General features: G+C 40.5%; 1 protein-coding gene across 1 annotated transcript in view; it reads left to right on the forward strand.

The window, feature by feature from the left end:
- ATAT1 (alpha tubulin acetyltransferase 1) overlaps positions 1 to 23,835 on the forward strand; it is a 920,612-nt gene that overhangs the window by 113,177 nt on the left and 783,600 nt on the right. Inside the window, exon 2 of the mRNA XM_044084476.1 lies at positions 1,051 to 1,111. Within this exon, the coding sequence (XP_043940411.1) occupies positions 1,051 to 1,111 (61 nt within the window). The remainder of the gene's footprint in view (positions 1 to 1,050; positions 1,112 to 23,835) is intronic.

Consider the following 23,835-nt stretch of genomic DNA (forward strand, 5'->3'; position numbering starts at 1 on the left):
AATATACCAACTCCGAGATCACACTACAGCGAAGAAAAGGGAAATCTCCCATTCCGCGCTGTATGCAGAAGCACAGAATGGGAGGTTTCCCATGTCCTTGCTGTAGTGCGATCTCGGAGTTTGTATATGTGAGTAGGAGATGGTGTGGTGGTGCAGGGGGGCTACCCCCCTGCAGAAACGTTTTAATGTTTTGTGTTTTTTTTTATTCACTTTAGATTTTCAAGTTTCCAAAAACTCAATCATATGGTCTCAACCATATGGGTTTCGAGTTTTTGATAACTCGATCATCTAAAGAGAACCCATATATATATATATATATATATATATATATATATATATATATATATATATACATATACATGTATGTGTGTGTGTGTGTGTGTGTGTGTTTGTTTATATAGTTTTCTGCAAACTCGATCTGAGGTAATTGTGAGAGAGGGATTGTGGGTGGTGAAGCTCTAGAGTTTTTGGCTGGCATGAGCTCTAGTAATGGCCGAGTTGGTTCCGATATCAGTACCGGACCATCTGTCAAAGAGAAATGAAGATAGACAACACAGATGGAACGTTATGGTAAGTACATAACTTCTTTTTTATGACATTTTGGTTTCTCGGCATTTTGTTGCTTGAGGTTTCATAGTAGAAACATCAGTTTTATTATAAGTGTAAAACTGAACATTTATTCAGTTGTAACTTGTACCATTATATTGAACAACTCCATCAAATGGCATAAAAGCAACGTGAATTGTACCCAGAGATATGTTTGTAGGTATTTGCAGATGTGTTGATGTTCAGACTGAATGATAGTCCTTTTGAGATAGTGCCTTAACACTGAATATATGATGAAATAGACATAGCAGAATTTTGTAATTGTAATATGGTTTGTTAATAAATGTCTCTAAAATATAATACAAGTTGGAGTAGTATAGTCCCATTCTGTGCAATAATATATTCTGTCACATTTCCCATGGACAGGCTGGGGAGAGATTTCACTTGCAGCAATGCCTTCAACAGTGAAGGAAATTAACATTTATGTATTTATTTTAACTACAGAGTAGACTTCCATCAACAAATGGAGACAGTCATAGATGAAATTGGCAAGGCCTCAGCCAAGGTAAGCATTATTTGAACCATATGTAATTCTGTTAGCAGGCTGTTATTTGTTTTATCAGATGATGGCAACACCTTTTAATGTGATGTGGTTTTATGTGTCCTATCCTGCCACAGATTTAAATGTAATTTGTTTTAGGAATCTACTAACCTTTAAAATCTGAATTTTGTGTTTAGTACCTATGTGGCAAATAATGTACTGAGTGTTTAAAACAAACACAATTTTTGTTCTCTCTGTCTTTTTGCATTCCTACCTGCTGTCTATCATGTTTGCGTTGCTTAATATTGTCGGTGGGTGATCTTTACATGTAGTTGTCATGCCCTGTAATCATGGATTAATGGTATGTTATGTCATTAATAATCATGTTTACTTCTTAGAACATTGACATCCCATGTTTAAGTCCCTGTGTTTTTTAATCTTCCTATTACAGTAGCAGGGAAGAGGACCTTTGTAGCCTTTTACTCAACTGTGGAAAATCAATTATTATACCATGACCCCCCCAAAACGTGCACGCTGATTGGCCAGCGTGCCCGTTGTAAATCGAGTTATACTAATGGAAAAGGTCCGTCGCCGACTTTTTCCATTAGTATAACTCTTTTTTTTAAAACACTGTCTCGCTATGTTAAATGGGTTTAACATAGCGAGACAGCTTCAAAATAAGCAACGGAGATCTCCGTTGCTTATTTTAAAGCTGTCTCGCTATGTTAAATCCATTTAACATAGCGAGATAGTGCTTTAAAAGCAACGGAGAAAGCAAGATCTCCGTTGTTTTATGTCTCGCTATGTTAAATGAGTTTAACATAGCGAGACAGTTTAAAATAAGCAACGGAGATCTTGCTTTCTCCGCTGCTTTTGCTCACAGCCTGATGTACGCGCAGGCGCAGTACATCAGAACTGCCGATGCCAGACATCTGCGGAAGGGCAGTAAACAGGCATTATACTATGCCATTATTTAAGAAAAGTAATAGTTTCTTTTCTTAAATAATGTCATGATAATAGTAATAACCCACTTCTGGTGGTAATGCTAATTACCCACGGTTGGCTTTGTTTGGTCGGGCTTCGCCCTCGGGACCAAACCATGCCAACCGTGGGTAAATTTAGCATTACCCACACCCAGGCGTGGGTTATTGCTATAATAGCACAAGAACAGAACTCTTTTTCTTTAGTTAACTTCATTAATCAGCTGTGCAGTTGCAGAAGAAAAGTCAGTTATTTATTTGCTCAAGAGAAGGTATAGGTATACTACATTTCCTCTCTGCTGTGCAACAACATCACACTGTTCCTCTTACGAGAGTTCTGGTAGCTCTGGAAACAGTAGGTCCATCCTTGAAAAGTTACAGGATGAAGGCAGTAGGTGTTAGGAAGTATTAACAAACAAAACGTTTCCAGGCCAAGTACTTTCTTTCTCTATACCATAATGCAGTGCATATCTCGCTCTCTCTAGATCTTCATTGTTGGGCTAGTGCTTGTGTGAACTGATGAATGACCCCAGGCTGCAACCCTTTCAATGTCTTAGCCCTAGAATTCTGGACAAAAACAAAAATAATGTGAGAATAAAGGCCAAAAATCAAAGACACGTTTTAAATTGTATAAACTTAGAGTTTTATATTAGCATGCATTCTTATATGAAACCTGAAACTCAGATGCCTGTCATTATATTTGTGCTTCCTAGAAAAACACAAAATATATGTGGACCTGACCTAAACTGTGAGGCAAAAATCCGGACATTTCTGCAAAATTCTGGAGAGTTGAAAGGCATGCCATGCTGCGTTTTCCATTTCAAAGTTTTTATAACAAAGTAGTGAGTAGTTTTACTATGTTTATCCTTGCAAGCATTTATTCACATATTATTTACCGTATCTGGCAGTTTCTTCCTTAGGTCAGGGAACTTTATTATCAGTTTTGTGTTTTCTGTGTTCTGGGCTTGAGCCTGTTTTCTGTCACATTGTGACAATATTTTGTACTTTTTTCCTTACACAGACTTTGTTTTAAATGGGTGTTATCATTTGTCTTCAAAAAGTTGTATTTTTTTAGTTATAATTAATGCTACTGTTACTGTTCTACCTTTATTAATCGTCTGTTTTTCTTCTATTATTGCTGTTTTGAGATTCTCCCCTGTGTTCAAGACAAAGTTTTCATAGGTGTGCCTGCAGGAAGGAAAATCCTCCCTAGGCCAAAGGTCATCATTCCTCCAACTGTTAAATATTTTGCAAATTTTCTTCCCATACCTTGAGGCATAGGAAGGATTGGTTACAATAGTATTTCTATAAAATATTCATTGCCAGTACAGCAGACTTCTAATAAACAAAACTGATGAGCTGGGACCTTCTTGTTTGGCCTTGAGACTTACTGTTTCTTAGGCTTTGAAGTGTTCAAAGATCCCTGTATTTACAGCAGCTAAAAAGAAGTATAAGCTTTCTAAATGTTGCAGACTCTCATCACCACTACTTGAAGTAGTTTCTAGAGTCATGAAGCCTACCAGGAAACAAGTGACACTGCTATTTAATGTAAATGAAAAGGCTGTCTCTCCCTTGCCTGTTTAGACTAAATCTCCACCCTTGGCTGTTTTAACCAATGCAGCAAAACAAAATGGTGTCCATTTTCTTAGAGTCCAAACCATTGACTGCAAAACCTTCACTGCATTGTCTTGAGTTTGAATATGACAAGCTTGTGTTGGCTTTCTACAAGGTTCAGGCATGATTCTCTGGTACCTGTATCCCTCCACTTTCTTTGCAAGGGACAGGAAGTTAACCACTGTTTATTCCCAAAACCCTAGGAAATGGAAAATTCCATCACTGGTCCCAGTAACACAACTTGTGTCAGTGGTCAAACTTGTGATATCCATCTTGGCATATATTGTCTTGGTCTAATATTATTGGCCTCAACCCTGCAGTCAGTGCCAGTGATACCAGTGCTAAACCTCTTAGTCCAAGCATGGACTTCAGGACTAATGCTTAACCCATCAGTGCTGACATCAGCTCCTACCTTTTTAGTGCTAGTGTTGCGACCATTGATCCTTTTTTTTTTCTTGCTGCCTACAATACCCGTACCTCTCAAGCTCTTAGAACAAAAAAAAATATGGACAAAGCCACACACATAATGGGGGGACAAAGGCCCCAAAATAAATATTGCCCTTACAAACTTAGAGAGTTGATAGGATAACAGGTTTTGCATTAATTTTCTGAAGGATATGAAGTCTGAAACTCAAACACCTGCCATTATTTTCTGACTTCCGTCCTCAATGATTTCCCAGTGATTTGTCAGAAAACCATAATTTTTTGAGAACAGACCAAAATATGAGGCAAAAATTTGGATATCCTGCAGAAATCTGGACAGTTGAGAGCTATGACAGGACGTCATCCAATGGCTCCTCTCCTTGCACCCAGTCTTCCATTCATTCATTGTAGGGATGGGAGACAGGCATTCCTGGGATAGGCAATAGTCCTGTGGCTCATTTGTTCCTGCTCAGGAATCCTAATCAGCCCTCCACTACCCAGCAAGATTCTGGTGGAAAAGAACAAGCCTGGTTGATGGTCCAATGTGGCAACCTACCTTATCCCCCCTGGGACTACTCCCTTCCTCTTTGGCAGCTCATCTGAACTCCACTGTTGCTGTCTCCCAAAGGGAAATATACCTCTGCATGCTGAGCTCCTACAACTTCTTGATGGAAGGCACTCATTAGGGCTCTGTAGGCTCAGACTGCAGTTGATGAACCACCTAGTGCTTTGGCTAGACAGCCACCATGTGATGAGCCAGGGCCACTTTCTTCCTCCAGATTATATAGATTATAAGTGAGCCAACTCACTCCTATTCTCCCCAGCTAACTGCTAAAGGCACCTGAGCCATTACTGGAACTTATCTTACCTGCACCATATACAGAGCTTTATCTCTGTATACCACACAACACAACTAGCTATTATTTTATTATTTATTTATTTATTTTACATTTATTTACCGGGGAGGTCTGACTGGACAGAGCTGTCTGTTTTCAGTGGAGGCCCGGAGAGAAAAGCTCCAAAACAATTGCTAACATACTATACATAAGATATTTACACATTCAGTTATAAAAATATAGCAGGTAATAACATATGATTGCATAAGATATTTACATAAGCATAGTAGTTTAGACATACAATTAAATGTATAGCAGGTAATAACATATGATTTTTGTTCATACAGTATGTTTAGTAGAGATAATCTTGCAGATGTACTGAAGATAAAACAAGAAAGGAAAAACTAAAAAAGGAGGAGAGTATAGACAAGTTTATATGATGTGCATTGACATTTTAAAGGAAAGCTTTTCAACTTAGTGTAAGGGAGAGTTAGTGGGTATAGATGGGACAGTGGGGAGTAGGTGGCAGTGAGTTGGCAAGTAACGTGTGATAATATATATAGCATCTGTGGGAGTTTTAAAGAGGAGGTTGGATAGTTGGTAGTGGAAAAGAGTTAGAATATTTCAGCCAGGTGCTAGGCAGTTGTATGTCCAGGAGTTGTTTAGTTGGGAAATAAGCTGTTTTTTGAAGATGGTTTTGTTAGGTTGCACCCTGATTTGTAGTGGTAGAGAGTTCCAAGTCTTGGCAGTGTTGGACCATTGATCCTGATGCTGAAGTTCTTAACATAGATCACCTCAAAGCCAACACATTTTTTGGTGCCAGTGTCCATTCTGAGACAGCCCAGCAACTACTGGTGTTATACAACCACTGGTATTGTTGTACCCTTTAAGTCATAACCAGTTTGATTCCAGCATTGCCCTCTGCACTACTGAGACATGCTGTTTGGCCCAAAGTTCAACAAGCTGTTATACAGGACAGACAGATTGTGGTCCTTCTAGAGCTTCGAGTGGCATTTTATCTGAAAAGGGAAGATCTTCCTCAACTTTGGAATTTGTCCTGCCAAAGATTCCTGAGAGGTCTACATGGAAGAAGAAGAATATGGATTCATCCTCCTAATAATCCACAGTTGATATGGATAATAATGGAGATGCTGATTCCTCTGTGTCCCTTCCTCATGACCCCTATGTTTGAGAAAATCCTGGAGATGATATATTAATTTGGTGCCTGGCCAGCTGACCTGGTATTTTGCCCCATTGGATGTTGCAGAAGGTCTTTTGAGGTACTAAACATTCTTATTAGATGCTTACACTTTTTGTGCGTATTTTAAAGGTACCTAACAACACTGCTTGAAAAAAGCCTGAATATGGTAGCCACTGTCCCTAAAATGCAGAGTCTATCCTGCACCTTCCCAAGGATTGGAGTCCCTGAGTACAGTGACAAATAGGCACATTTTACGTTTGTGCTAGAGCAAATGGATTGGATCCCTTTACAGCTTCTATTCCTGGGGTATTAGACATCCTTGCAAATACTTCTGAAACTAGACTCAGTTTTTCATCCCTTTAATTACATTTGGCTGCCATTTCTAAATTTTGTTAATGTTAGAATTCAAGTTCATTAGAATCACTAAAAGTATGCAGAGCCCTTCTCAAAATCACATTTCTGTTGAGATATCAACTGCAAGGTCCAGCACCCCATAGAACTTGTACCTTTTTCTGAAAAAACAGACTCTTGAAATGCCTGGTTCAGCAGATTTAAAGTTTGCCACCTATAAGACCCTTTCTCACCAATCCAGAAACATTCGCCAAATATTTTTCTGCAGAATGTCCTTATTTTGTGTTTTATAAAGAATTAGCATGTCGTAGATCTAATCTAAACAAGTACATTCACTTGCCTGTCGTTTTCCCCTTCTTATTCAGATTCTGTAGCGTGCTTACTTCACTGCATGAATGTGCACCACCAATTAAGATGTATGCACAGAATCAAGTTCATGTGCAAATGCACCCATGTTTTTTTTTTCTTCTTTTTTTTTGTTTACTAAAATAAACTGTTCCATAAGGTCTCTAAGAATATCCTTGCTGATATCAAATAATTTTACAATCTGGATTGGATATCCATCTCAAGATCTTTCTTTGGGACTTCCTTTGTCAAGGGTATGCTGTAATGAGTGGACCTCTCACTGTGAATTACTAAAAATGAAAGCTAAGTACTTACTATATCACAAGATTAATAAGTCCATTGTCTATAATGTCCCTGCCATCCTTTCTCCATTTTGAATAAGGTTTAGAGTAGTTATATTATTTTCTTTGGCAAGGCTAACCTTTGCTCTAGAAAGGAAAAGCTACACAGTGCACTGTGGAGTAGGAGAAGGTACTTAGCACCCTGGAAGAGATTTGTTTGCTAAGTAATTTTAATGGTAACCATGTGAAATGTCACAACTTGCACTGCTAAGTCATAGAATGGGCAACTTAAAAAATCTGGACATACATGTACGAAGTGCACTAAGGGGCAACAGGAATAAAGAAGAAGAAGCCATTCTAGACTTATGTCTCATAAATGGCTTAATAGTAGCCAATACATGGTTCAGAAAGAGAGACAGTCACAAGATCACATACAAGAGTAGTCAACATGCAACTCGGGTAGACTTCCTCCTAGTAAGGAAAAGGCACTGGGGCAGAATCCATGATTGCAAAATCATCCCTAGTGAAACAGTCGGCCCACAGCATAAACCACTAGTTGCCACAATCAGCTGCAAGCAGTGGTCAGAGAAGGCTCTAAGGTCAACAGAGACCAGGCTGAAGACCTGGACATTGACTGGAGAGAAAGTACAACAGTTCAAGGAATTACTCAGGGCTCTAGCACCCCAAGTATAGGAGGAAATAGGTGGAGTTGAAGAAGAATGGCAGCGCCTAAAAACAGCATGTGTTAGGACTACAGATAAGATGTGGCTGAGCCAGGTATGGAAATAAGGTACATAAGGAAAGCTGGTGGTGGAATGCAGAAGTCCAGGAAGTCATCAAAAGAAAAAAGTAGTGCAGGAAGAAATGGGAGACAGAAAAGACTGACCAGGCTAGGAAGTACTACTGGTTGGTTAATAAAGAAGCTATGAAAGAAGTTGCAATAGCAAAGAATTGGGCATCGGAGGCACTGTACCAACTTCTGGAAAGTGACTCAGTAAGGGGCACAAAGAAACTATATCAGGTTGCAAGGCAAAGACAGAAAGATAAAGAAGATAGTCAGACACCCTTCATAAGGGATGCCAGCAACAACCTGCTCACCAGCCCAGAGGACATCAAAGGCAGATGGGAGGAGAATTTCCAGCAGCTTCTGAATGAAGAAAACCCCACAGAAGCTGTACTGCCCCAGAAACAGCCTATGATGAGAGAAGAAGAGGAGCCCACCCTAGAAGAAGTAAGAACAGCATTAAGGAAGATAAAGTTAGGGAAAGCAGCAGGCTCAGATGAGGTCACAGCAGATATGATAAAGATGCTGGGTGAGATAGGGGAGAAATGGCTCCTGAGGGTACTAATAGCAGTGTGGAGAGAAAGGCGTATCCCAGATGACTGGAGAATAAGCATACTCCTGCCAGTGTACAAGAACAAAGGGGACATCCACAACTGTGGGCAGTACAGAGTCATCAAACTCCTATCACATTGCATGAAAGTTCTGGAGTGGGTGATTGATAAACGGATGCACAGAGTAGTAGAATGTAAGATGGGAGATGAGCAATTTGGATTCAGATCAGGATGCAGCACAACTGACCCGATGTTTTCATTGAGACAGATATTTGAGAAGAAGCTAGAGATGAGGAGAGAGTCCAACTGGGCATTCCTAGACTTGAAGAAAGCATATGATAAGGTCCCAAGAAAGTTGATCTGGGCAGTACTGCGGTGGTTTGAAGTCCCAGAAACATTGTTAGAATTAGTGCAGGCTATGTACAAGGACCCAGTGACTCAAGTACGGACAGTGTTCAGTCTCACAGAGGGGTTTCCGGTGGGTGTGGGTGTACATAAGGGTTCAGCTCTGAGCCCACTGCTGTTCATACTGGTGATGGACTACATTAGCAAACAGGTTGGAGGGGACGGATTAACAAAGCTGCTATATGCAGACGATGTGGCAGTACAGGCAGACTCTGAGCTAGAATTTCAGCAAAAGATAGGAGAATGGAATGCAAATCTGAAGGCACATGGGATGAAACTAAGCACAGATAAGACGGTGGTAATGGCAGCAAATTGGGGAAATCAGAAGAAGTTGAGAGTAGAGATAGAAGGGAAGATAGTGGAACAGGTAAACCGCTTCAAGTATCTGGGAGGGGTGGTTGAGGAGAAGGGTAGTCTGAATATAGAGGTCAGAGCTAGAATCAGAGGGGCTGCAGCCAACTGGCATAGAGTATCAGGTGTAGTCTATGACAGAAGAATGCCAAAGAAGCTGAAAAGTAAGGTGTACAAGACAGTGGTGCGACCAGTACTACTGTATGGTACAGAAACCTGGGCAGTGAAGGCAGAACAGTTGAAGAAACTAGAGGTAATGGAAATGAAGTGCCTGAGAAACATGATAGGATGCACACTGTGGGACAGACGAAGAAATGAGGACATAAGAGCAGAAGCCAAAGTAGCTCCAATTGCAGAAAAGATCAAAGAGAGCAGATTATGGTGGTTTGGGCACGTGTAGAAAAGCAGAAGACAATCTGGTGAGGAAGATTTGGGACAGACAGGAAGAAGGAAAGAGGAAGTGAGGATGTCCAGCAAAGAGGTGAATTGAAAAAAGATCTGCGACAGTCAGGCATGAGTGTTGAAGAAGGTAGGAGTGTGGCACTGAATCAAGAGAGTTGGCGACAGTTAACATGATACCCTGACCCCATGTAGAAAAATGGGGAAAAGGGAGCTGCTGCTGATGATGTATGAAGTCTGATATTGTCATTTCTCTGAATATTCCCTTTTCCCTGCAGTATCATAATGTTGGAATTGGTTTATATGTTTTCGGGTTTTAAGGGGTCTTGCCACCCCTGCAAAAAACAAGTTTAAAGGCGAATTGCAGTGTTCATTATTCACTTTTTTCTACTATTTTTGTTGCTTTTTTTTTTCATTTCTGGACTTGATGTTGCGAGACCTGACATTTCAATAGGACACTGATGTAAAGGTCCCCTTCCTACCCAAATTGTGTAGCATTTCTCCAATGTAGATGGGTTGGTCTGGTACTCTGACAGGGCATGTGGTGATCGAGCAAGGACAAGCACTGCTGTAACATTTACATAGCTTTGCAAACAGTAGCTCTGGAGCCACAGTGTGTGTATCTAGCATTTTAGTGATCTGTTCCTCAACCTGGACATCTAACTACCCATCAAGTTATCCACATGGTATCTCCCAATGTTGTGTGTATGGTAGATGCCCCAGTCTTTCCTTGATCTTCCCATGTGACCACCGATGTTCACCCCAAAAGATAGAACAGTCTGTCACAATGCAAACTTATACATTTTCCCTTCCTGTACTTATCTACTGGTCCCCTGGCATTGAGTACAAGAAGGTCCAAGCTAAAACATGCTGCATGACCCAAGAATAACATAAGATATGCCTTTTTTACATGTGTGACATTCCATTTTGCCAGTAGGAAATTGAGCAACCTTTGGTTTAGACTCAACTTTGACATGGACATAGTCCATGAAGTGTTCTTCAAGATCTGGATAAACCACTCCATCTTAAAAATGTCTTTAAACTGTCCAGCTACAAAATGTGGCCCACTGTCCAGAACTAGTTGTTCTGGCATTCCATTTCTTTCAAAAAAGCTCCACAAAATATTCACACCATGTGGAAAGAGGTGGTGTACATCAGTAATTGCATCTACTCATGACAAGGCCTGCAAAGCTTAGTAAATCCTTTATCGTGGCTTGGTAGGCCATACCCAAGGGTGGAGTGCTAATGTTTTACAGATAATTTAAATATAACTAACTTCACACATAGTATGTGACAAGCCATTGAATGTGCTGGACTATATGTAGAAACCACAGAAATGATGTGTACTAATGCATTCTTTTTGACTTTGCGCAAATAACCTACCATACCTCTCAACCTCTTAGTGCAAGAAATCTGGACAAAGCCTGACAAAATGGGGTACAAAGGCCCAAAAATAGAGACAGATTTCAAATACTGCTCTTACAAACTTAGAAAGTTTTAGAGTAACAGGGCTTGTGTTAACATACATTTTCTGAAGGATTTGAAGTCTGTAACACAAATGTATGTTAATATTTAGTGACTTCAATCTTCAGATCATCATAGTGATTTGCCAGAAAACCACACGTTTTATGAGGAATAGACCAAAAATTGGAGGGCAAAAATCTGGACAGTTGAGAGGTATGCAACCTACTCCCGTTCCTTTTATATTCATGAATAATGTTGATTACAGTGACAGTGTTTAACTTCTGCATGAGGCTTGAGTTCATTTCACCATTGATAGAGTGGCTCAAGCTATGACTTCTTTTGTGTGCTTCATCCATGATGTTGAAGGTAAACCTAGTGCAGGATAGGATCCCTGTAAGATTTCTTCTGAATTCTTATTGCAGATGCAGATAGGCTCAGTGAAACAGAATGAACATGTTCAAGGGAGCCCCTAACTATCCCTTGGTTATTTGGTCCTTCAAGTTTAAATGGTACAGTCTTCCTGCATTACCATGGTGATTTATTATTTTTAAATCAAGCAAAACTGATGTTTAGCCATGATCAATATAGTTAAGAAAAACAAAAAACTACCAAGACTTAAAGTTGTACCCACAGTTTATTAAAATACTGTATACTGAGAACACTTTTGTTGCTACAGATGAGAACTTCATCAGATAGTAGATGCAGTCATTGCACCATAGCAGTTCCATATCCATAAAATATGTAAATGTAAAATATCTCTCAATAAATCTTATTCAGGTGTCACATGTAAACAATATAATTCTTTAAATGTCACAAATGAAAAATATTACAGAAAGCAATATGTAGTGAATCTTTTAAAAACACAAGAACAGTATATGCAAAACTAAATTTATGAAACCTAAACTTGCTTTGCTCAATACCACCATCTGACGTCCACACATGATTATTACACTGATGATTTCAATTATAAAACACATTTTATGTTCATTTAAACCTGAGTGGGGAATACGTTGTCATTGAAAATTAACTGCAAATGTAATTAAGCATAAAAACACTGTCTCATTTCCCCTCCCCTTAAATCTGTATCTACCTACTCCAAAACATGAAATTTAAAGCATAACTATTTTTACACAAACTGTACTATGTTGATAAAGTGTATTGATGTTGTCAGTTCTTCTGATAGCTACTATGTGTTTACTAACTCTTTATCTTACTGGGCTTAGAGCTGTGTATAAAAACCTGGACAAAACCATATACATCACTGTCCTAGAACTAAATATCTCCTTACTTTTCACATTTCTAATTCTTTCACTTACTGGGTTGACACAGTATATACTATTTTTTATGTACCTACCTGTTTTACAGACCCCAGAAGCAAAAAGTACATTTTGGTTTACTAGGAATATTACTCTCTGTCAACACTCAGTGTATTACTTCTTCCAAATAAATATTTGAAGTTCTTATTACTTTAAAATACAAGTCCAGGTGTCTCAACAACTACCAGGGTCTCATTATCCAATGTAATGTTCCAAATCCTTTGCACAAAATGTTTATAATCGAATTGCCAGCACAGAAGCAGATGCCTAACACCACATAACTGTGTGTATGTGTGTGTATTTATGTTATTAATCTACACTGTCATTCTGATTTCTTTTTAACTCTGTTTTGTGTTTACACCCAATCCCCCACCCCCACAGAAAACTGGCAACCTTTGCTTCCTTGCAGCTGCATTATGAAGATTTCTTTGTGTGGATTAAGAATGGTGAGCAAAGGCTGGTGGTTGATAATGAAGATAAATGCTATTTTCTACACAGATAGGCAACCCACACCAGGCTGAAAGCTCCCTGCTCACTCTATACATAATGTTATGGATCATGATGCAAAAAACACCATCTGTTCAGTGCCATCCTTCAGTATATGTGATATAATTGCACTATTACCTCATGGTGAAGTATCACAGGATATATTAACTTTGCAGGAACAAATTGTAATATGTCAGTACAGTGTCTGATGTGCCTGCCTCTTTGGCCTTTCAAAAGCACTCATCACATCATCTTGTCCACTGCCAGCTATCTGTCTGTAATTGTGTGTTTAGTAGATTGAACAGTGTGGCTGACTAGGAAACCAACAAAAATATTGTATTTATTACATGTTCTATGGTTTTTAGGCATTTATCACTGCCTGGAATTTTTTCTGGAGCTTTGATAGGTCTTGGGTATTAGTGGTGTTACCAGAATATGTGATGCTTGATTTGATAAACTCACATCTGCTAATCTTTGTAAATAGCCTTAGGATTTTTCAAATGCATCTCATCCTCCTATCCCTTTACACTGATGGCATCTAGGTAACAGTATATGCCAGGAAACCTTGTAGCACTTCATCCATCACTGTTTGCAAAATGCCTGGGACTGACGCCATTAAAAACAAGGTAGTTTTACTGGTAAGTTCTGTTGCGGATATTAGTGATGAGTTGCATGTTGGAGTCTTCTATTATTTGTACAGGTAGTCTTGTGTCATATCCCCCCTTACTGAAGTGCTGTACTCCTGTGAGGACTGCACTAATGTTATCATTTTTGGGCAGTGGCTATTGGTCAGTCTTATAGAACTTAGTGGAAAGTAACCTTGAAACAACCATAATTCCAAACAGTTTCATTCTTATTAGCTAATGAAACTACTTGATGTGGTGTTGTCCTTTCTCACCTTCATTCTTTCACTGGTTGGGTTCGGAACTGATCCTTGGCTCCGACAGCCATGTAGAAATAGCTCGAGGTCTTCCACTGGCTCATGACTGTATCCCTATCCCATCATACCATAGTAGATTTCCTCAGATCTCGTTTCTCGCTAACAAGATCGGGTGATGTTCTTCATGTTTCACTGTTGCAGTCATCACATTTGGGTTATCTGCTTGCAGTAGCCCTCAGTCGGCCTAATTATCAAAGTCTTGGGTTCTGCGTCGGTTGCTGTCTCATCTTCCATGACGTCAGGTAGTCAGGGGTATAAAGCATGCAGCCAACGCCATTACATCAGTCTTTCTTGCCGTGCAGGGCCCGAAGCAGAAGCAGTTCACAAGTGCCGGTCGGCCAACTCCTGAAATTTTCATTTTCTAGTTTCAGAACCAAAGTCTTCAACTAAAGCTAAGTACCCCATTGGGGAAACTTTTTCTTTCTTTAAAATGATGCCAGTAAAAGTCAATAATTGTATTTCTTGTGGAAAGCAAATACCTCACAAAGATTTTCATTCGTACTGTATTCCTTGCCTAGGCCCTGACCACGACGTACCTCGCTGTCGGTTTTGTGCCTTATTTAAGCAATGAACTATTCGTCATCTGTATATTTATGCTTTTAAATTTTTTGGTACTCGGTTCAGTTATCCAGATATATCTTCGGTAAGCTATCCGACTACCGAACTTCTGAAAAAACGCAAAGCTAAAGACAGAGACAGGCCGCCTAGGTCCAAAGCTGCTGACGACGCTTCTCCTAAACCAGTCGCCAGTTCACCGGTACTCAGTGAGGCGCTTTCGCAGCCCCTGATACCCGCTACTTCAGATTCGCAGGCCTCTACTGAGACCCATTCGGAGTCCAATATGCCGCGAGATGCTTCAACTGTGGAACCTGCGGCTGTCTCTACCTTGGATGGATCCGGAGCCGCTGTGCAGGCACCGGCTTCTGAGTGTGTATTCAGGCCTACTGACTTGCATATTAAACCGATGCCATCTTCTTCTTCAAGGCCTAAAACCTGAACCATGCCTAGAAAACTGGCGCCCAGACCGCATGGTCAGGCCTCGATGCCTAAAGAACAAATGATAAGAATGGCTGAAGACCTTATTACTTTAATCAGGGGAAGCCAACCTTCCCCCTCTAAGAGACCTCGGACTGAATTTACTTATGATACTTCTGACCAGGATTCTGAAATTTTTGTTTCCTCTGATGATCAGAATTTACCCTTATCTACCTGTGAGGATTCTGATGCAGAGGACTCTATTCCCTCTGACCCCCCCCCCCCCCAAGAGGATTTATCTTTTGGTGAAACCCTACATACTCTTAGGGAGCACTTTCGCTGGGAAAGCCAGGATTACTCTGCTTCTAAAAAGAAGCTTAGGGATTTCTTACTCCTGTCCCAACACAGGCCTTTAGCTATCCATCCTGTACTAGTCATTGTTGATGATGCCTTTTTGGAATCTAGCTTGCCCCTGACTCTTTACCTCCTGCTCCCAGAAAACCTGATAGATGTTACAGGGTTCCTGACTCTCACAAGTTCCTTTTTAAAAAACCCTACTGTGGATCCTGAGACCATTTCACAGGGACCCAAGGGCATTAAGGCTACTACTGCCAAAAATCCTACTCCCTCTGATAGAGACTCCAGGGCGCTGGATAGATGGGGTAAGAAAGTATACACTTCTGCAACTTTGGCCATTAGGGCCTTAAACTGCCAGTTTCATATGTTAAAGTATCTGCAGCATATTATTAGATTCCTTAAACAAAAAATTATGTTGATTCCTGACTGTGCTGAAAGTAAGGATTTACAGGATTTAATGCATTCTGCTGAACAGGTTGGAAAGCATACTTTGCAATGTGGTTTTGATTCACTAGAGGCATCTTGCAGGGCTGCTATCACTGGGCCTGTACTTAGAAGGCATGCTTGGCTTAAGGAGCAATCTCTGCCAGATCATGTTAAAGCTAAATTGCTGGCTGCTCCCTTAAATCAGAACCGCCCTTTGGCAACAAAGCAGAAGAAGTTCTTAAAAAGATGGAGGAAAAAGCTAAATCTTTGCAAACTGTTAAAGATTTCCTGCAAGTACAGTCTCCAAGATTTAGTAGGCATTGGCCATCTAAGAAATGGTCTTTTCCTGCTCTTCCAGGCCTTCTCATTCCAAACCCAGAACCAGCAGAACACCCAGGCTTCAGTCCCAAGGTACACACAGAACTACGCAGTGGGGGGGCTCTCACTTCCAAATCAAGGAGTAGTAAGACTCCCCCCTATGGTAAACTGTTTCAATGACTTACTTTTAAAACTTCCAAACACTTCTCAACTGACTGCTCCTTTAGGGGGAAAGATTGCTCTGCAGGCAAAAAACTGGGGACTCATTATCCAGGACAAATGGGTTTTAAATATAGTTTCCCAAGGATACAGATTTCACGTCCACACATTACCAACCCCAAACGGTTAGCCAGATCTACCCCCAAATCAGTGGGCAGAGGCTCAAAAGCAAGTACTCTCTCTCTTAAGCATAAAGGCTATTCAAACTGTACCAGAAGAGGAAAAGGGACAAGGTTTCTACTCAAGAATTTTTCTGGTACCCAGAAAAGAAAACTCATGGCGTCCTGTCCTGGACCTTTCTATCTTAAACACCTTTTTGGTGATTCCAAAATTCAAGATGCTAACTCTTCACCAGTTACTTCCTATGCTAGGCAAAGATGCCTGGTTGGCAACACTGGATTTAAAGGAAGCCTACCTGCACATCCCAGTCAGGGAATCTTGCACAAGATACCTACGCTTCAGAGCAGGCTACATGCACTATCAGTTTTCTGCACTGCCCTTTGACTTATCTACTGCGCCCAGGGGATACACAAAGTGCCTAGCTCCAGTCATTGCATTTTGCAGGCAAAGAAATATTCAAATATACCCATACCTGGACGATTGTCTAATTCAGGCAGAAAGCCAGGATATACTTTTGATTCATCTGACATTTGTACAGAAGGTGCTAACTTGTCTGGGGTACACCATAAACGAAAATAATTCACATCTGGTACCCTGTCAACAAATTATATTCCTGGGAGCAGGCTTGAACACAACTTCCCAGATGTCTTTCCTTACGCCAGAGAAACAAATTCATTTGACAACTTACTTCAAACTAATGTCCACAAAAAACTTGCTATCTGCAAGGCAAATACTGCAAGCCTTGGGGTTCATGGCCTCCTGCATTCTTCTAATTCCATATGCAAGACTGCATATGAGGAAACTACAGTAGTATCTAAAAAGCCTATGGTGTCTACATTCTCAGGATCTAGAAGCAATGACTCCTATCATACCTTGCCTACAGATAGAGTTCCTTTGGTGGGCAGAGGCCTGCCACTAAAACAAGGGACTACCATTCACTCTACCCCCTGCTGCCCAAACCCTAACAACAGATGCATCAGACTATGCATGGGGGGCTCACCTGGCAGGGAAGTGCATTCAGAGCAAATGGAGCCCAAGTCAAATGCACCTGCATATCAATCATAAAGAAATGTTAGCTGTACAAAATGCTCTGACAGCCTTACTGGACCACATTCTTCCAGTACAATTAATGGTAAAGACGGACAACACCACTGTTATGTGGTACATAAACAAGCAGGGGGTAGCATTCTTACCCCCTCTGCAGACTAGCCATGGCTCTGTGAAAAACAGCCTTGAGCTACTAAGTGCATCTACAGGCTCAATTCCTGCCAGGAAAACTAAATACACTGATAGACGAACTAAGCAGAAATCTCATGGACCCACACGAGTGGAAACTGGAACCAAAGACTTCCAACATGTTGATAAACAAATGGGGGAGCCCACATATAGACCTGTTTGCTTCCCCCCAGAACTACCAGTTGGACAAATTCTGCACAAGGACTCCCCACAAACAAGCTTGGAAAGTGGATGCTCTGTCCTTCAGCTGGAAAAATCTATCAGTTTATGCCTTCCCTCCTCTGCCTCTCCTCTCCAAAGTACAACTAAAGATCAAACAGGACAAACCAAGGATGATGCTGATTGCACCAGACTGGCCACGCCAACACTGGTACCCCCTCTTGCGCAGTTTATCACTGCTGGCTCCATGGCACCTGCCTCAGACCCCTTCCCTGCTGTCACAGCAGGAGAGCCAGATTCTGCACCCCCAGCTTCAAACCCTGAACCTGGCAGCCTGGCTAATTACCTAATCTCTCCATTACCATCCCTCAGTAAACAAGTGTTGGATGTCATTTTGGAGGCAAGGAGGCCTAGTACTAGAAAATCTTATGCTGAAAAATGGAAAAGATTCTGTGTCTAGAACCAAACTCAAGGGATGGGCACAGCAGCGCCCAATTTACCTCATATTCTTCAATACTTAACTGAGATGCTTCACAAGGGCCTTTCTTTTTCCTCCATCAAAATTCATGCCTCAGACATTTCAGCTCATTACAACACAGAACCACCCCCCTCTTCTCTCATCCACTGCTCAAGCAGTTCCTCAGAGGGGCCAAAAACTTAAGACCACCCAAGAGAGCCCCAACCCCAGCCTGGGACCTAAACTTTGTATTGGAAAAACTCACTCTTCCTCCTTTTGAGCCAGCTGCAAGTGCAGAGTTAAAATTCCTTTCTTGGAAAACATCCTTCCTTTTAGCAATCACTTCAGCAAGAAGGGTATCTGAATTACAGGCCCTTATGGCAGTGGAGCCTTTCATCATCTTTCATGCGGACAGGGTGTCCCTCAGGACCAATCCCTCCTTCATGCCCAAGGTGGTATCCAGTGTGGCTCTTAATCAGTCCATTCATTTGCAAACCTTTTTTTCTAATCCACAGAACAAAGGAGAACGGATACTGCACTCCTTAGATGTGCACAGACAACTTAGATTTTACTTGGACAGGACTAAACCTCAAAGGAAATCTGAACAGCTGCTGGTGGCATTTGCTGCAGGGACAGAGGGGAAGGTTATTTCAAAGCAAACCATTTCTAAATGGATAGGCCTTTGCAATCATTTCTGCTATAAGCACCATGGAAACCCTATCCCACAGGGGATTAGACCCCCATTCAACCAGGGCTGCATCTGCCTCTACAGCCTTTCTCAGAGGTGTCCCTACCAGGACATATGAAAAGCTGCTAACTGGAGTTCTGTACATACTTTCACCAAGCATTACCATTTACCAATTTTCTCTAAATCCAAAGCTGGCTTTGCCACTGTAGTCTTGCAGGGCCTTATAGCTGGTCCTAATGCTATCTACATTCCTCCTCCCATTCTTAGCTTTGGGAATCTACCCAAATGTGATGATTGCAACAGTGAAACACGAAGAACATAGTACAGTTGTATACACTTACCATAAATGTAGATGTTCAAGTGTATTCACTGTTGCAGTCCTGGTTACCCTCCCTCCAGCCCCCTGACTTCTTTTGACTATACCTCTACTCTCCTTTACTATGCTTAAAAGCTTTTTGGTGTATTTGCTTTTTCTTTGGAGGTATAACCTTGTATATATATATATATATATATATATATATATATATATATATATATTTAATTGCTTCCCATTAGGGGGGGGCACCTGACATCTGGGGCAAGAAAAACTGATGTAATGGCATCGGCTGCATGCTTTATATCCCTGACTACCTGACGTCATGAAAGATGAGTCAGCAACCGATGCAGGACCCAAGACTTTGATAATCAGGCCGACTGAGGGCTACTGCAAGCAGATAACCCAAATGTGATGACTGCAACAGTGAATACACTCGAACAGCTACATTTATGGTAAGTGTACACAACTGTATTTTCTCCATTTTGGCTCTGGCTAAGTCTATACGTTTCTCTTCTAAAATAGTTTAAATAATTGTCTTTTTTGTGAATTGGTTAAAGATTTATAGTATTTAGCTTAGTTCTTAACTTAGTGTGTTCGATCTGCGGTTGTTGCAAATTGGCTGTCATTTTTCTTCTCTAGGCCATTTTACCTCTTCCCTATCCCTTTTTTATTTTCTTCTTTTTGAAATAGACTTGTTTAAGTTAGAGAGCCTTAAATAATTTTCTTTATGTATATGGGAGCACTTCATAATCTCAAAATACTGAAATGTCGAATTTCAATATCTCGAGACTATAAAGCCGAATGTTTACAATAGTGAAAGTTCATAATTTTGGCTGTCAACCAGGATCAGCAATGAAACCATTATCATGGGAGACACAAATATTAATTGGTCTTCCATTCACTCCCCTACTCACCCCCTAAACATCAACCTATACAAGTACTCTCAACTCATCAACCTCACTACCAGACCCTCTAAAGACTTCTCCAGTGGCAGTATCCTAGACTGGATCTTAGTCTCCCACCCCCACTACTATTCTGATAGTGGAACTCTTCCTGATTCCCTCAGTGACCACCTCCCCATCTTTACCAGACGCCTTCCATCTCCATTACAAGTAACTCATAAGTACATCACCACTCACTACCTAAAAAAATTCAACCCAATATCCTTCTCAGAAACCCTAAAATCAATTAATTGGAACACGCTAAAAACTCTACCCCTAGATAATGCAGTTGTACACTTCAATACAACCTTCCTAAACGTGCTAGATAGTTTTGCTCCCATAAAAACCAAAAGAATAAGAAACAATACCGCTCCCTGGCTAATAAGAAATACACTCACTGCAATGCGACTCAGAGTCAAAACCTGGACACATTACCAAAGAAACAAAACTCCCACCACCCTAAATGAATTCAAAACACTTTGCAATACCGTTAAAAAGCTTATCACAGTAGATAGACAGAATTACTTCTCACTACTCCAAAACAATCACAAAGCCAACCCTCAAAAATTTTGGAAAGGCATCACTACCCTCCTAAAACCTGGCTCCACTGATAACCCTAGCCCAGACCCTAATGCACTAGATATAGATCTGGCTACCCAATTCAATACTTTCTTCACAGTCTCTATTACCAAACTAACCTCATCCTTCTCCAGTCATCCCTCACCTCCTACTTCTACATCCCCCCACTTATCACCCCCTTCATCCCCAGTCTCTCAACTCCCACCATTCTCCCGAAAACCCATTCCTACTTCTACCATAAGAAAACTCCTGCAAAGGCTTAAACCATGCGCCAATGCCCCTGATAACATTCCCTCATCCTTCCTCAGCATAGCAGCTGAAGCCATTGACTTCCCCATCAGCATCCTTATCAATCGCTCTATCCAAGAAGGTCTTGTACCGACACTCTGGAAAAAGGCTTTCATCATTCCCCTACACAAAGGAGGCAATAATTACAATATTACTAACTTTCGTCCTATAGCCATCCTCTCTCCCATATCAAAACTCCTAGAGAAATGTGTCCATCTTCAACTTCTTCCCTATATCTTAGATAATAACTTGCTAACTTCCACACAACACAGATTCAGACCCAGTCACAGCACCATGACTGCCCTCCTATCCTTCCTGGAAACCGTAAATAAAGCCAGAGATTCTAATTCTACTGTATCTACTCTCTTTCTTGACCTCTCTAAGGCCTTTGACACTATCTCTCACAACCTTCTCCTAACTAAACTATCTAAACTAAACCTATCCCCTTCCTCTCTCAACTGGTTCACCAGCTATCTCTCTAACAGGCAACAAGCTGTCAAGTAGAAAAACGCCACCTCCTCTTTCCTTAACACACCCACTGGTGTCCCCCAAGGATCCATTTTGGGTCCTCTCCTCTTCAATATATTCATTAATGATTTCTTCCACTCAATTCCTCATGCTAAACTTATTCAATATGCAGATGACTCTACAATTATCTGTGCAGCCACATCCATCCCTGCTCTCCTAAAACTGACTCAAGACGCCTTCTCTACTACAGAACAGTGGATGAAGGACAATCATCTAGCACTAAATGCATCAAAAACCAAACTTATGGTATTTACCCCCTCAATAACTAACACCATTGATAGAAAACTGTTCTCCATCACTAGCCAGAATAACACACCTCTTGAACTAGTATCTGAAACGAAACTACTAGGAGTCCAAATAGATAATCAGCTTAAATTCAATAGCCACCTACAACTAAACATAAAAAAAACCCACCAAAAACTTGGCATGCTCTACCGACACAATCGATTCCTCACTACATCTACTAAACTCACTCTTGCTACTACATTTCTCATTCCTTCCTTTCTTTATGGTGCCCCTCTCCTAACAAACCTACAATCATCTCTCAAAACTAAACTGTCCTCCTATTATAATAAAATTGCCAAATTTGCCACTAGTAACAAATCATCTACCCATCACTGTACATCTCTTCACAAACTCAACTGGCTAGAGCTTCCCAACTATCTCTCCTATATTCAGCTCACTTTTGCTCACAAACTCATTTTTCATCCATCTCTCTGTCCCTCTCTCAGCTCTACCTTTAAAATGCACCTGCCACAAAGAATTCTAAGATCTAATAACCAAAACTTAATTGAGCTGTATAAACCCCTTCACTCTCCAGGAAAAAAACCTCCTGTCCTTTGCCCTGGCACGACTATGGAACTCCCTTCCTCCCTCCATCCGTATCACCACCTACCTCCCTGCTTTTAAAAAATCACTGCACTCACATCTAACATCCTCTTGGGAATGCTCCTGCTCCCACCCCTCATAGCCTGTTCTCCACTTACTACCTTCAACTTATTCATATATTACCAGACACCAAATAATTATGTCAACTGTAGTTCTCTAACCCTACTATTCCTCTGAAGAAACTATATATATATACTACCACAATACTTTATTTTTCTAAAAATTTTTAACTAAACTCTTTCTTTGCTCCTACTTAAATCTGGGTTGTTCTACAAAATAAAACCTAAAAATTACTTTGTAACAGCTTAATCTTTATTTAGTTTGCAACCCACAAATAACTGACATTGTAAACTGCTGCAATCTTTTGTTACCACTGCTTTAAAGCTTTGTGTTTAACCTACTAATAATTTGAAATTGTAAGCTGCTGTAATAATTTTTGTAACCTTTGTTTTGGAGCTTTTCTCCCCAGGACTCCATTGAAAACGGGTTCTTATTGGCCCAATGGACTATCCTGGTTAACCAACTGCAAATAAAATAAATAAATAAAAATAAAAAAGAATCAATTTGTGGTTATGGCCTTACGATACGTAATGTCTGGTAATGTGTGTTGATGGTGAGTGGTGCCGTGTGTGGATCTGGGTATTATGTCAGGTAAGTGAGTATTTTGTAAGGGTTTTGAGTGGGAGTTAGAGTGTATGTGAGAGTGCTGATATGTTTGATGTGTGTGTGTGAGGGACTGGAGAATGTGTGTGTGTGTTTGCTTTTGTTTCCTGTTTGTGCGATCTCGGAGTTAGTATATATAAGTAGGGGGGTGTGGGAGGTGCAGGTGGGCTTGCCCCCCCGCTTATGTGTGTATGAGTTGTGTATGTGTGTAGTTTTGTTTGTTTATGTTGTGATGTGGGTGTTGTGGTGTATGTATGGTGTAGTGTGTGCAGTTTGTTCGATGTTTTGAATTTCGCAGTTTTGGGTTCAGGGTTTTGTTGTTTCGGTGTTTTGTGGATAGGGTTTCATGGTCTCGAGATACTGAAATTCAATATTTCAGTATTTCGAGATTATAAAGTGAATCTATATATATATATATATATATATATATATATATATATATATATATATGTATATATATCTGTTTAATCTTCCCTGGTAGGCTCGTTTTAGTTAGAGAGCTACAGCTGGTCCGTTTAAATTAGATGGCCTTCTTCCTTGTCTTACTTTTATATCAGTAGGCAGTTTGTTTTAGTTAGAGACTGGCTTAGTTTCTAGTTTTAAGTTACTCTGTTAAGTTATTTATTACCAAAAAAAAAATTGTCTTTATTGTTAGTGGTAAATTTTCTTGTTTTTATTGCTGTTGCTATCATTGATATTACAATGTCTAAGGATCCTAGAGAATCCAAACCCTCATGGTTTAAAAAGTGTACTAAATGTAACCAAAAAATGTCTTTAATTGGTGGTCACCCAGTTTGTGTGTACTGTCTTGGCGCAGTCCGTCTGCAGGAATCATTTGCCATTTGCCATGCATTCAGTAGCAA

The sequence above is a fragment of the Protopterus annectens genome, chromosome 9.part0, assembly GCF_019279795.1.
Source record: "Protopterus annectens isolate FY-2018-M chromosome 9.part0, PAN1.0, whole genome shotgun sequence".
Lineage (NCBI taxonomy): Eukaryota > Metazoa > Chordata > Ceratodontiformes > Protopteridae > Protopterus > Protopterus annectens.